The sequence below is a fragment of the Perognathus longimembris genome, chromosome 10, assembly GCF_023159225.1.
Source record: "Perognathus longimembris pacificus isolate PPM17 chromosome 10, ASM2315922v1, whole genome shotgun sequence".
NCBI lineage: Eukaryota > Metazoa > Chordata > Mammalia > Rodentia > Heteromyidae > Perognathus > Perognathus longimembris.
In genome coordinates, this window is record NC_063170.1 from 12,418,700 (window position 1) to 12,432,543 (window position 13,844).

A 13,844-nucleotide genomic window follows, 5' to 3' on the forward strand; every position below is an offset into this window, starting at 1 on the left:
TTTTGGAAAAAGGGTGTGAGTTTAGGACTTTCGTACTCAAGTTTGGAAATCTACACTTCGGTCATACCTCCAAGTCCAGCATTTTGCTAGTTAAGTGGAGTTGGATTTTCAAGGGCTTTTCTGCCTGGGCTGGGTAAAAACCCCAATCTTCTAGGTCTTGCCTCCTGTGTAGCTAGACTTACAGGTATGAGCTATGGAGACTAGCATCTGGAAATGTTCTCATCTTCACTCCAAAGGCTCAGGCTCTAGAGCAGAGATAGTGCCACTTAGCATCATATAAAGTGAATGAAAATACTCTAGCCAGAGCAAACCATAGAGGGTGTGTGTGTACACATATATGTGTACAATATATATTTGGCCTGTCCTAGGACTTAAGCTCAGGGCCTGGATGCTATCTCTGAGATTCTTTTCTTCCTTTCTTTTTTTTTTTTTGCCAGTCCTGGAGCTTGAACTCAGGGCCTGGGCCAGGGCCTGAGCTTCTTTTGCTCAAAGTTTGTACTCTATCACTTGAGCCACAGCACCACTTCCTGCCTTTTCTGTTTATGTGGTACTAAGGAATTGAACCCAGGGCTTCATGCATGCTAGGCACTCTACCAGTAAGCCACCTTCTCTCTTTCTGAGTAATTTTTTCTAAGAGTCTCAGGAACTTTTCTGCTGGGGCTGGCTTGGAACTGCAAACCTCAGATCTCAGTCTCCTGAGTAGTTTAGGATTACAGGTGTGAGCCACCAGTGCCTGGCTTTTTATCATATTTAATATTATTATCCTACCCTTTTATCAAGCTGTGACATTGGTATAGTTTGTAGTTCTTTCTGGCTGTCGATTCTTCAACTGACGATTCTACACTAGCCAGGCACTCATGTCTATTATCCTAACTATATTTGGGAGGCTGAGATCAGGAGAACTGGAATTCCAGGCCAGCCAAAAAGAGGTTCATGAGACCCCATCTTACTATACAGAGCTGTGTGTGGCAGCATCTCAGCTATAAAAGGATCACAGTCCTCAGATCTCAGCCTCCTAAGTAGTTATAATTGCTTACAGGAGTGAGCCACGGGTGCACTGCTTGTCAGTGAGATTCTTATCCCCCATTAAGTACCAAAAGCCAGAAGTGGAGCTGTGGCTAAAGTGGTAGAGCACTAACCTTGAGCAAAAATGCCAAGCAAGAGCCCTGCTATTACTTTATAGTTGGGTAGCATCAGTCTTTTGGTTTTGTCTGCCCTGGCTGGCTTCAAATAGAGATCCTCAGATCTTGGCCTCCTTAGTATTAGTAGCTGAGATTACAGTTGTGAGTCACCAGAACCTGACTAACATCAATTTATAAGTGAATAAATGGGTCTTAATATAATCACTTGGAAATTAAGAGCTAGTACAGTAAAAAGCTCATTAGGTGAGGGTTAAGAAGAGGACTACAGAATGTCATTAAGGGCAATGTATGACATCTGCTCTCTCTCTGTGTGTGTGTGTGTGTGTGTGTGTGTGTGTGTGTGTGTGTGTATGTCTGTGTGTGTTTCACTGGGGCTTAAACTCAAGGCCTGGGCAATATCCTTTAGCTTTTCTGCTAATTTCAAACCAGGATCTTCAGATCTTAAGCCTCTTGAGTTAGAATTATAAGCATGAGCCATTGGTGCCCAGAAAGCATCTAATTTCCTCCACCCCCTGCCCCAGTTCTGGGGCTTGAACTCTGGGCCTGGGGTAGCTTTGAACCATGATCCTCAGATCTTAGCTTCCTGAGTAGCTAGGATTACAGGTGTGAGCCACCAGCACCCAGCTTGCCTGAACTCTTCTTGTTTGTTGGCAGTATTAGGGACTGAACTCATGCCTCTTGCCTAGTAGGCAAACACTTATATGCCCCCACATTGTTGTTCTTTTTAATACTAAGTATAATTTTATTTTGAATATATGATGAATTTATTGAGTTATTAAATTACAGTTCACTATGTATGAGGTGGCTTTATTTTTCCATCCACTTAAAATAAAAGCTAAAAAGTTGTTTATGTCTCTAATGTATAGCTCTATCATCTTTCCTTCCCAAAAGTAAAGTGAACTAAAAACTAAAATGACAGCCCTCAGTGCCACTGTTACAGGTTATGTAGGTCATAGCATCTGACCCACTTTTGGCAACCACCACCCTTAACTTCTACTACCCCAACACCTGGATTTGCCTGTGCTAACACAACAAGAGTAGAATGAGGGCCATCAGTTGTATCTGCTGTTATAAAAAACAAAACAAAACAGCTACTTTATCTGAGAAATGTCTACTAGCCATGTACTGGAATGCCTTCCTACAAACAAGAATTGAGTGTTTTTCTGAGTAGCAACAGGCATCTCCTTTACAGCTATTTCCTATGCTTAAAGATTCATAGTTTAAGCTGGGTGCCAATGGCTCATGTCTGTAATCCTAGCTACTTGGGAGGCTGAGATCTGAGCCAGCTTGGGGAAGGAAAATCCATGAGACTATCTTCAATTAACCACCAAAAAGCCATAAATGGAGCTGTGGCTCAAGTGGTAGCCTTGAGAGAAAAAAAGTGACAATGCTCAGGTATAAGCCTCAGTACTGGCAACCCCGCTCTCCCGCCCCCCCAAGACAAAATCAAAGTTAGTGCTGACAAGCAAGGCATAGTTTGAAATCTAACAACTAGATCGAAAGGGTCAGGGTAGCCCAGGGCATGTTCTTCTGACACTCTGCCACATACATAAAAACCCCAATGCCTTTTTTTGTGGTGAGGGAATCCAAAAGGGTATTTCTAACCAGGATCTTCATAGAAGATTTTGGGTTCTACTAGACTCCATTTATACATAATTTTCTCCTGAAACTACATTCACCAATTTTACTTGCAGAAACAAGATATCTGGGCTGGGAATATGGCTTAGTGGCAAGAGTGCTTGGCTCATATACATGAAGCCCTAGGTTCGATTCCTCAGCACCACATTTATAGAAAAAGGCCAGAAGTGGCGCTGTGGCTCAAGCGGCAGAGTGCTAGCCTTGAGCAAAAAGAAGCCAGGGACAGTGCTCAGGCCCTGAGTCCAAGCCCCAGGACTGGCCAAAAGTAGAAGGAGGAGGAGGAGGGGGAGGGGGAGGAGGAGGGGGAAGAGGAAGAGGAGGGGGAGGAGGAAGAGGAACAAGTTATCTGAAAGCAAATTAATAGTATAGATATGTCAGTGGATGAGGAATCCAGTGGATGATTTTAAGGGGATAATGAGTCTAGTAATATTAGATGGCCTGAAATTCACTATGCAGGTAAAGAGTATTTTGGGATGTCTAGTTTATGATTTATTACACTATAGCAGTTTTGCTAAAGGTTTTAGGCTGTTTAATAAGTTCTAAGAACACCAAAACTGAACATATCAAACACTGAACTCACCTAATTACACCAAGAATGGGTATTCTGAATAATCTGTCTTTTCAAGCTAAAGATAGAAATAAGTTCTAAAAGAAATTTAGAGGGGGCTGGAAATGCGGCTCAGAGGTACATACAGTGCTTGTCTAGCATGCATGAAGCCCTGGGTTCGATTACTCAGTGCCATATGAACAGAAAAAGGCTAGAAGTGGTGCTGTGGCTCAAGTGGTAGAGTGCTAGCCTTGAGCAAAACAAGCTAAAGTACAGTGCCCAGGCCCTGAGTTCAAGCCCTAGGTCTGGCAAAAACAAAAAAGAAATTTAGAGAATATCTGTGGTAATATGTCTCAATTCATTCTTCTCTAGTAATTGTGTATTTTTTCTAGTCACAGGCCTACCCAGATACTGCCTACATTTCTCAGCTTCCCATTTGTAAGCTAGGTATGACCACTGAGAATTTTCCAATGTAATGTTTGTTTGGCCTCCCTCTTTCCTCTCTTCACCCAGCTCCTTGTTTCTAAATGCTAAGACTCAATCTTACAACTGTTGACAACCAAACATCTGTAAGACTCTCAGGTGATTTAGAATCAAAAGAATTTGAAGTAATTTCTTCATATTATAGGCAAGAAAATTTGAAGCAGAAAGACTTGTGGATGAACTGCCTTAGCTGTATCATAGCCAGACAAGATGAAAGCTTATTTTTTCCAAAGTTTATCAGAGTACTCCCTCCCATATGTGAAGCAAAAGTTGGTCACTAGTGATCTTGTTACAAAAAAAAAAAAAATCATTTCTGTCTAGTAAATGGAAGGTGAGAGCACAGAAAGAGCAGTACAAATAACTCCTTTAAGATACTAAAGTCATAGCTAAGTGCTGGTGGCTCATTCCTGCAATGCTAGTTAGAAATCTGAGGTCTAAAGGTCACAGTTCAAAGCGCCAGCCCAGGCAAACAAATCTGACTGTTATCTCTAATTAACAAACATATGAGCTGTGGCTCATATGGTATAGCACCAGCCTTGAGCACTGACCTTGAATTCTGACCACTGGGACAATGCCAGGCCCTGAGTTCAAACTAACGTATTGGGTACAGAATAAATAAGGTCATGACAGAATTACATAAAGAAAATATGGGGTCTAGGATATTTTTTTTTCCTGGATTGCTTTTTTTTTTTGGGGGGGGGGGCTGGTCCTGGAACTTGGGGCCTGGACACTGTCCTTGAGCTTTTTTGTGTTCCAAGGCTGGCGCTAGCCACAGTGCCACTTCCAGCTTTTTCTGAATAAGTTTATTGGAGGTAAGAGTCTCACAGACTTTCCTGCCCAGGCTGGCTTTGAACTTTGATCCTCAGATCTCAGCTTACTGAGTAGCTAGGATTATAGCTACTGGGGCCTGGCTTGGGCTGCTTTTATGAGATAGATTTACCCAAATTAAGGACTGATGAGAATACAGAAGGAGAGATGGATAGACTGAGATGGACAAAAGACATGGAGAGTAAAAGTCTTGAAAATGAAAAGTATTCAGACCACAGGTAGAAGAATGAGTGGTATGGATTTATGCCCCTGGAGCCCGGGTTTGGCCCCTAGTATTAGATTTAGGCATTATCAGTGAACAAGGTTATTTAGAGATAAAGGGATTCTTCTAGTATTTCTAAGATGCTTCTGAGGAGCTAGGAATGTAGCTCAGTGGGTAGAACACTTGCCTAGCATGGATGAGGCTCTGGGGTTCTATCCTCAGGATGAAAGGGCAGTGGTGGGGAAAGTTTGAGTTACACAATTTAACACAAACGGAAAAAAGTATCTATTTATTTTTATATTTCAGTTATTGTTGATCCCAAAGGGTACATACATGTTAATACTTGAGTATTCTTTCAAGTATCTTCACATTGTTTACTCAGCTGGAGGTTTAATGTTTATATAATATTCTGTTACAAACTTCCACCAGAAATTTTTTTTTTGGCCAGTCCTGGGCCTTGAACTCAGGACCTGAGCACTGTGCCTGGCTTCTTTTATTTATTTATTTATTTTTTTGGCCAGTCCTGGGCCTTGGACTCCGGGCCTGAGCACTGTCCCTGGCTTCTTCCCGCTCAAGGCTAGCACTCCGCCACTTGAGCCACAGCGCCACTTCTGGCCGTTTTCTGTATATGTGGTGCTGGGGAATCGAACCTAGGGCCTCGTGTATCCGAGGCAGGCACTCTTGCCACTAGGCTATATCCCCAGCCCCCTGGCTTCTTTTTGCTCAAGGCTAGCACTCTGCCACTTGAGCCACTTCTGGCCTTTCCTTTATATGTGGTGCTGAGGAATCGAACCCACAGCTTCATGTATATGAGGCAAGCACTCTTGCCACTAGGCCATATTCCCAGCCCTCCTCCAGGAATTTCTTTAAAAAGATTTTTTGTTGTTGTTGTTGTTGGTCATGGGGCTTGAACTCAGTGCCTAGGCACTGTCCCTGAGCTTTCTTGCTCAAGGCTAGTACTCTACCTACCACTTTGAGCCACAGCTCCATTTCTGGTTTTCTAGTGTTTAACTGGAGATAGGAGTCTCATGGGCTTTCTTTCCTGGGCTGGCTTTGAATGAGGATCCTCAGAGCTCAGCCTCCTAAGCAGTTAGGATTACAGGCATGAGCCACTGATGCCCAGCCCTCTACCACATGAACTACATCTCCACTTCAGGCTTTCTGGGTAGTTAACTGGAGACAAAAGTCTCACAGACTTCATTGCCTAGACTTGGTCTTGAATCACGATCCTTTAATATCAGGTATCCCAACCTGGCTGCAAACTCAGAATCCTTCTTTCCTTCTGCATTTAAAGTATATAAAGGAGTCTCCTCCCTCTCCCAACTAAGGCTTTAAATTCAGGACCCTCACTGCTTACTCACAACTGACACTTTACCACTTGAACCATGTCTGCAGCCTAGCTTTGTAGTGGTTATTTTGGAAACAGTTTCTCAGACTTTTCTTACCAGACTGGCTTCAAATTGTGATCTTCCAGGTCTCAGCCTCCCTTAATAGCTAGCATTACAGGTGTAAGCCACCAGCACCCAGTTTGGCAAACTTTAACTGGCAGTACTAAGAGTTTAAACTGAGAACCCTGCATTTGCTAATTGGGCACCCTACTGCTAAGCCATCTCCAGATAGTTACCATTTTTATTCCTACCATGGTTAGACAAGAATGACACCAGGATAGGCCTATATTCTGAGAGAAGCCAGGGTTTTGATGTATGATAGTTAATTAGGAGGTTCAAAATCCTAAAGATTTTGTAGTGGACATGCTTCTTAAGGACTCTTCCAAATCCAAACTCATTTTAAAATAAAAAAGAAAATTTGAGGAATTACAATCTTTATAATTTCTATCACTTTTTTTCTGGCAGTATTGGGGATTGAATGTGGGACCTTATGCCTGCTACAAGAGCATTCTGACCACTGAGCTGTGTTGCTAACCCTTTAAAATTGTTTATTTTGATACAAGGTTTCACTAAGTTGCCTAGACCCGTCTCAAACTTGTGATCATTCTGTCCCAGTTTTCTTGAGTAGTTGGGACTACAGGTATGCACCACAATACCTAGGTACATATTTTATTTAAGGGCTTCAAATCTTGAAGAAAGGATCTAACATGACCATGAGGGAAGATTGTGTTCCTGGTAGGCTGAGGCCTAAGATCCTCCCTCACTGATACTGGGCTCCATTATTATGGCTTCATTTCCAGTGGAGGCCTAGAAGAATTACCAGGAGTGTAAATGTGGGTATATTCTGCAGGCCAAAAATGAAAAGTCTGGGTTGCCTCTGAAAATGATCCTATTTCTTGTTCCTCTTCTATTCCATAGTGCCTCACACCTAAACTTAAAGAAATACTTGACCAGAAATGATGGACTTGCATATCTGATCAGCAACTGAATGTAGGTAACATCCAAGTCATACAATTTACACATATGGGTCCTCTCTGCTGCTCTGGTTTAAGAAATTAAACATCTGGCTTCCACTCACACATTAAACCCACATTAAAATATTAAGTACGAGCATGAGAACCTAAGTGTAGTTAAACTGAAAAAGCAGAATCTTATAATGTTATCTTTGGATAACAAGTGGATCTACCAAGAAAGTGCCTATGCACACCCCCTCCTCTGTAGCACATGCAAATCCAGCCACTGCATGCAAGTACCAGACTAGGGCACAAAACAATGACATAGTTCAATCAACACTCACCCTCTAGATTCTCCAGAAAGGAGCTGGACATGAGAGTTCACTGTGGTTAGGCCATTTCTCTGCTGAACCTGATGGCTGGTGTTCCAAGTCAGACATAAACTGGTCTGTGTCAAAGAAGACAACATCACTACTGAATGGAACAAACCAGAGGGTGAACTTAATCTATTACAGTGCCCAGCCTGTTTCTTTTTTATTTTATTTTTCTTTCTGTAATCAATAATAATTTAGCTCTCCTTTGTCAATTATTTGTCATGAGTTCCCACATTTTATTAGATATATAAACACTGGTATTCAGATAGTTTAGGTTTTCAATTAAAAAGGCAACATTACCCAGGTGCTGGTGGCTCATATTTATAATCCTTGCTACTCAGAAGGCTGAGATCTAAGGATTAGGATTTGAAGCTAGCCCAAGCAAACAAATCTAAGAGACTGTCACTGACAATTAACCAGCAAAAAGCCAGAAGTGGAGATGTAGCTCAAAGGATAAGAGAGCCAGTGATGAATGAAAAAGCTGAATGAGAGCATGAGGCCCTGAGTTCAAGCCCCAGTACCAATGACATAGAGAGGACAGAGCGGGAAGGGAGGATGGGAGAGAGTGATAAGTTAAAAACACATAATATATACACACATACATATATACACACACACACACACACACATATATACATATACATACAGGCAATACTTCTAAGAGTTAAATTATGATTTTTAGCGGTTTTAAGGAATAAAATTTTAAATTAGTTTTTATTATACTAGATTTGTCATTTACAACATCTCTTCCTTTGGTCTATAAAAAATATTTTTTTTAAATTTTTTTTTTGGCCAGTCCTGGGCCTTGAACTAAGGGCCTGAGCACAGTCCCTGGCTTCCTTTTGCTCAAGGCTAGCCCTCTGCCACTTGAGCCACAGCGCCACTTCTGGCCGTTTTCTGTATATGTGGTGCTGGGGAATTGAACCCAGGGCCTCATGTATACGAGGTAAGCTCTCTTGCCACTAGGCCATATCCCCAGCCCCTATAAAAAATATTTTTAACCTCTGTTGTACAACTTCAAACAACTTTGGGGCTGGGAATATGGCCTAGTGGCAAGAGTGCTTGCCTCGTATACATGAAGCCCTAGGTTCGATTCCCCAGTACCACATACATAAAAAACGGCCAGAAGTGGCTCTGTGGCTCAAGTGGCAGAGTGCTAGCCTTGAGCAAAAAGAAGTCAGGGGGGCTGGGGAGATAGCCTAGTGGCAAGAGTGCCTGCCTCGGATACACGAGGCCCTAGGTTCGATTCCCCAGCACCACATATACAGAAAAACGGCCAGAAGCGGCGCTGTGGCTCAAGTGGCGGAGTGCTAGCCTTGAGCGGGAAGAAGCCAGGGACAGTGCTCAGGCCCTGAGTCCAAGGCCCAGGACTGGCCAAAAAAAAAAAAAAAAAGAAGTCAGGGACAGTGCTCAGGCCATGAGTCCAAGGCCCAGGACTGGCAAAAAAACAACAACAACAAAACAAAACAAAACAACAACAACAACAAAAACAAAAGAACCTAACTTTGGAAGAGAAGAATCTGTACTATACATACTCTTTGTATGTACTAATTAACACCTTCTTCTTAAAAAAAGAAGAAAAATAAAAAAAGATCCAATATATATAATGTGTATTTTCACTAAAGGGGTAAAAACAAAACAAAACCCAGAAATCCTTTACTTTATGCAGAATTTTTTCTGCTTCAAACTTTGGTATTAAATTTGATACCACTCACCTAGTTTTCAGGAATGATTTAAAGATTTCAGTATGTCATGTCAAGCATTTAAAAAACTGAATATAGGGCTGGGGATATAGCCTAGTGGCAAGAGTGCCTGCCTCGGATACACGAGGCCCTAGGTTCGATTCCCCAGCACCACATATACAGAAAACGGCCAGAAGCGGCGCTGTGGCTCAAGTGGCAGAGTGCTAGCCTTGAGCGGGAAGAAGCCAGGGACAGTGCTCAGGCCCTGAGTCCAAGGCCCACGACTGGCCAAAAAAAAAAAAAAAAAAAATAAAAAAAAAAATAAAAAATAAAAAACTGAATATAGGGCTGGGGATATAGCCTAGCGGCAAGAGTGCCTGCCTCGGATACACGAGGCCCTAGGTTCGATTCCCCAGCACCACATATACAGAAAACGGCCAGAAGTGGCGCTGTGGCTCAAGTGGCAGAGTGCTAGCCTTGAGCGGGAAGAAGCCAGGGACAGTGCTCAAGCTCTGAGTCCAAGGCCCAGGACTGGCCAAAAACAAAAAACAACAAAAAAAAAAAACTGAATATATATGTTGTGTGAAGTATCCCCCCACCTTTTTTTTTTTTTTTTGCCAGTGCTGAAGTTTGAACTTAGGGGCTGGCAATCTAGCTCATAGCTGGCATTCTATCACTTGAGTCCCAACTCCAGTCTAGCACTTTGCTGGTTAATCAGAGACGGAGTCTCTAGGACTTCTCAGTCTGGCTCTGAAGTTCAATCTTCTCTAGATCTCAGCCTTCTGAGTAGCTAGGACTGACTACAGGTGTGATCAACTGACACTTGGCTGGCAATGATAAATCTCTACAACTGCATTCTCCAAACAGAATTTCAAATGTATGACATGAAATCCCAGGGAAGTCAGTATATACATAAGAATAAACAAGTGCAGAAGCATGGCTAAGAGACTAACAGGAACTAGGAGTGTGTGTGTGTGCACACGAGCGCAGTAATGGGGTTTTAATTCAAGGGCCTAGTAAGTGCTTTATTCCTTAAGCTATGCCCCTAGCCTAACACTTTTTTTGTTTTGGTTAGTCATGGGGCTTGAAATCAGGGGCAGGGAATTGTCCCTGAGCTCTTTTGCTCAAGGATAGCACTGTACCACTTTGAGCCATAGTTCTGCTTCCTGTTTACTGGTGGCTAATTGGAGATAAGAGTCACAGGGAAGCTGGGCACCCGTGGGTCACACTTGTAATCCTAGCTACTTAGGAGGTTGAGATCTGAAGATCATGGCTCCAAGCCAGCCCAAGCAGAAAGGACCATGACACTCTTACCTCCAATAAACCACTCAGAAAAAGCTGGAAGTGGTGCTGTGGCTCAAGTGGTAGAGTGCTAGCCTTGAGCAAAAAGAGGCCCAGGGATAGCACTCAGGCCCTGAGTTCAAGCACCAGGAATTGCCCCTCCCCCCAAAAAAGTCTCACAGAATTTCCTCCTTGGGCTGGCTTTGAACCATGATCTTCAAATATCAGCTTCCTGAGTAGCTAGGATTACAGGTGTAAGCCACCAGCACCTGGCACACTGGGGGCTTGAAATGATAATTCGATGCTAATTTCAGATTGTGCTTTATGGAAATTTACAATCCTCTACACATCCTTCTAATTCCTTTAAGCAGTATTAGCAAATTAAAAGCAAAACAAGACTTCACTCATCTCTCCTGATTAAAAAATAAGCAGGGCTGGGAATATGGCCTAGTGGCAAGAGTGCTTGCCTCGTATACTGAAGCCCTGGGTTCCATTCCTCAGCACCACATATACAGAAAAAAAGCTGGAAGTGGCGCCTGTGGCTCAAGTGGTAGAGTGCTAGTCTTGAGCAAAAAGAAGCCAGGGACAAGCCCTGTGTTCAAGCCCCAGGACTGGCAAAAAAACAAAACCAGTTTAACACACACACACACACACACACACACACACACACACACACACACACACACACACACATACAGCGTGCGAGAGCAGAAGTGGAGCAGTGGTTCAAGTGGTAGAGCTCTAGCTTTAAGCACAAAAGCTCAGGAATGGTGCTCAGACCCAGTGTTCAAGAGCTAAGACTGGCAACCCCTCCCCCCGCCACACCTATAATCCTAACTATTTGGAAAAATGAGATCACATTTGAGTACCAAGGTTTGAAGTCTGCCTGGACACAGAGGTCTTATCTCCAATTAACCAGCAAAATGCTAGAAGTAGAAGAGTGGCTCAAGTGATAGGGCAACGGCCTTAAAAGGAAAAAGTAAGGAAAAGTGAGAGTCCCTAAGTTCAAGCCCCATAACTGGCACATACACACACAAATTCTAACCAAACATTTTCACTAAGAATCAAAATTAATCTTTCTGAAATTCTAACTAAATTGGAAGGCCATCATTACCCTTGACACCAAAGTCAGATAAGGACACTGTAAGAGGGCTGAGGATATAGCTTGGTGGTAGAGTGCTTGACTAACATACACAAACCTTAGGTATAATAGTACTGAAAAGAAGAAAAAGAAAGATTTAAGGGGGGAGGGAATAAGACTTACAAAATAGCTTTCAAATGTATACATGACACTTGCCTAAAAAGTATAAGGCTCAGAGATCAAGCCCAGCACCATATTAAAAAGAAATCTTTATGTCTAGTGGGTGTGGTTTAAATGATAGAGAACTTAGCAAGCACAAAGCCCTAAATTCAATCCTAAGCATACTCCTTCCCCAAGTTTATCTAGCTAGCTAGCTACCTATTACTATAAAAGTGGGGGAAAAAATCCCCAACAGAATACTAGTAAACTAATCTTAGAAGCATGATAAAATGATTATACTTCATGAGCAACTCAGTTTCATCCAGAATTCAAGGATGAATAGAATGAAAGTGGACTCCACCTCCACCCCATGATCTCAATTAATTCAGAATAGCATTTGACAAAATTCAATGTTCTTTCAAGATAGGAACAACAAACTAGTGGTAGTGCTTAAACTCAGGGCCTAGGTGCTGTCCCTGAGCCTTTTCAAGCCACAGCTCTAATTCTGGCTTTTGGCTGGTATTGGAGATTAGTCTCATATGTTTTTCTGCCATGGCTAGCTCTGAATGGTCATCTTTAGATCTTGGCCTTCTGAGTAGCTAGGATTACAGGTGTGAGCCACCAACACCTCACACAATTTTAATGGCAAACTGATTAAAAAAAAAACAACAACTTTGTTCAAATGGTAGAAATAATATATTTACTTAAAAAAGAGGTACAACTAATTTGTGTTGTAATAGAGAAACACATTTGATATAAAAAATCTTATCAAATGTCTTTTCCTTCTTCACTGGATTTGGAAACTAATTTTTCTAATGGTATATTACATAATAGTAGTGTCAAAAAGGTCCTGGATCCCTTGCATAAACTACAATCTAAAACCTACATGGGTATATTTGGGATCTTTAGAATTACCCATAAATGTTTAGGTTTACATAGTATATGTATTCATCCTCAATTAGGGCCTAGTGTCCAGTTAGACTAGAAAGTTCAGTATTATTATTTTCTCATACTTTTTGTGCCTATAGGTCAATAGATTAACATATTGATTCACTGCATGCTCTCCCCGTGGGCTATGCATGACTTTCTTTTACTCATTTAGATATAATACTTTACATAAAAAAATACACACAAGTGAAACCACTATCCCATAGGCCCACAAAAAGTTACATATTTTACTCTCTGTTCTTCCTATATATCAGTCTCCTGCCTTTCTTGGCAAGTAACAATATGATTCTTGTGACTATTATTCTTTGAAAAATGTATGTACTGAGCCGGAGATATGCCTCTAGAGGCAGAGTGCCTACCCAGCAAGTGTGAGACCTTGAATTCAAACTGTAATACTGCGATAAAACAAAAACAAAACACCTAGTAAGTTGGGCATGGTGGCAGACACCTGTAATCCTAGCACTTGGGAGGACTATGAAATGGAGACCAAACTGGACTATAAAGCAAGAGCTCTGTCTCAACAGGGGGAAAAAAGTATCCATTTAAAAGGAGGATCATCTGTTTGTCACTTATATCCTGAACTGAATCAGCTAAGATCATGTCTGGAGTCCTTCACTGTCAAGTTAGCAATTGCCCTACATTCAGGATCAGCATGTTGCTGCAGAGCCTGCAAGTGTCAGTGTCAGTTTTCACTGCAGCAGGTCAAGCTATATTTAACATGCATCTTCTCTGATGAAGCTGCAGCTGTGGTTTTGTAATATGGAGGTCAGATCTGGCCAGCACCATCATTGGCTGTTGAGGGGTGTCAGATTGACTCCATCTCAGATTAGTTAAAGAGAGCAGAAGCCGACTCCATCTTCACTAAGATCTCCCCTGCCCTATCCAGGGAAGTTCCCCTTCGCTGTGATAAGACTGTGTAAACTGCTTGACCACCTGAGTAGTAGAGCATTCAAGGTTAAACTTGTGCCCTCCCATGAGTAGGCTTATCTGCCTGCATCATGTGAGCCCCGCAAATCCGAGCGCCAAGTCTACCTAAAATGATAGGTTGGTTCAAACAGTTGCTATGAGACAGACTGTAACTCCATTGGCCACCAGCGTATGACCTGGCATGCTCTGTAAGTGTTGTAACCTCATTGGC

General features: G+C 42.2%; 1 protein-coding gene across 2 annotated transcripts in view; it reads right to left on the reverse strand.

Moving 5' to 3' along the window:
* Nfatc3 (nuclear factor of activated T cells 3) overlaps positions 1 to 13,844 on the reverse strand; it is a 63,960-nt gene that overhangs the window by 2,425 nt on the left and 47,691 nt on the right. Inside the window, exon 10 of one of the 2 annotated variants that reach the window (XM_048355272.1) lies at positions 7,526 to 7,629. The exons of the other annotated variant lie outside the window; for it this stretch is intronic. Coding sequence (XP_048211229.1) covers positions 7,529 to 7,629 — 101 coding nt within the window. The 3' untranslated portion in view covers positions 7,526 to 7,528. The remainder of the gene's footprint in view (positions 1 to 7,525; positions 7,630 to 13,844) is intronic. 2 annotated transcript variants of the gene reach the window in all.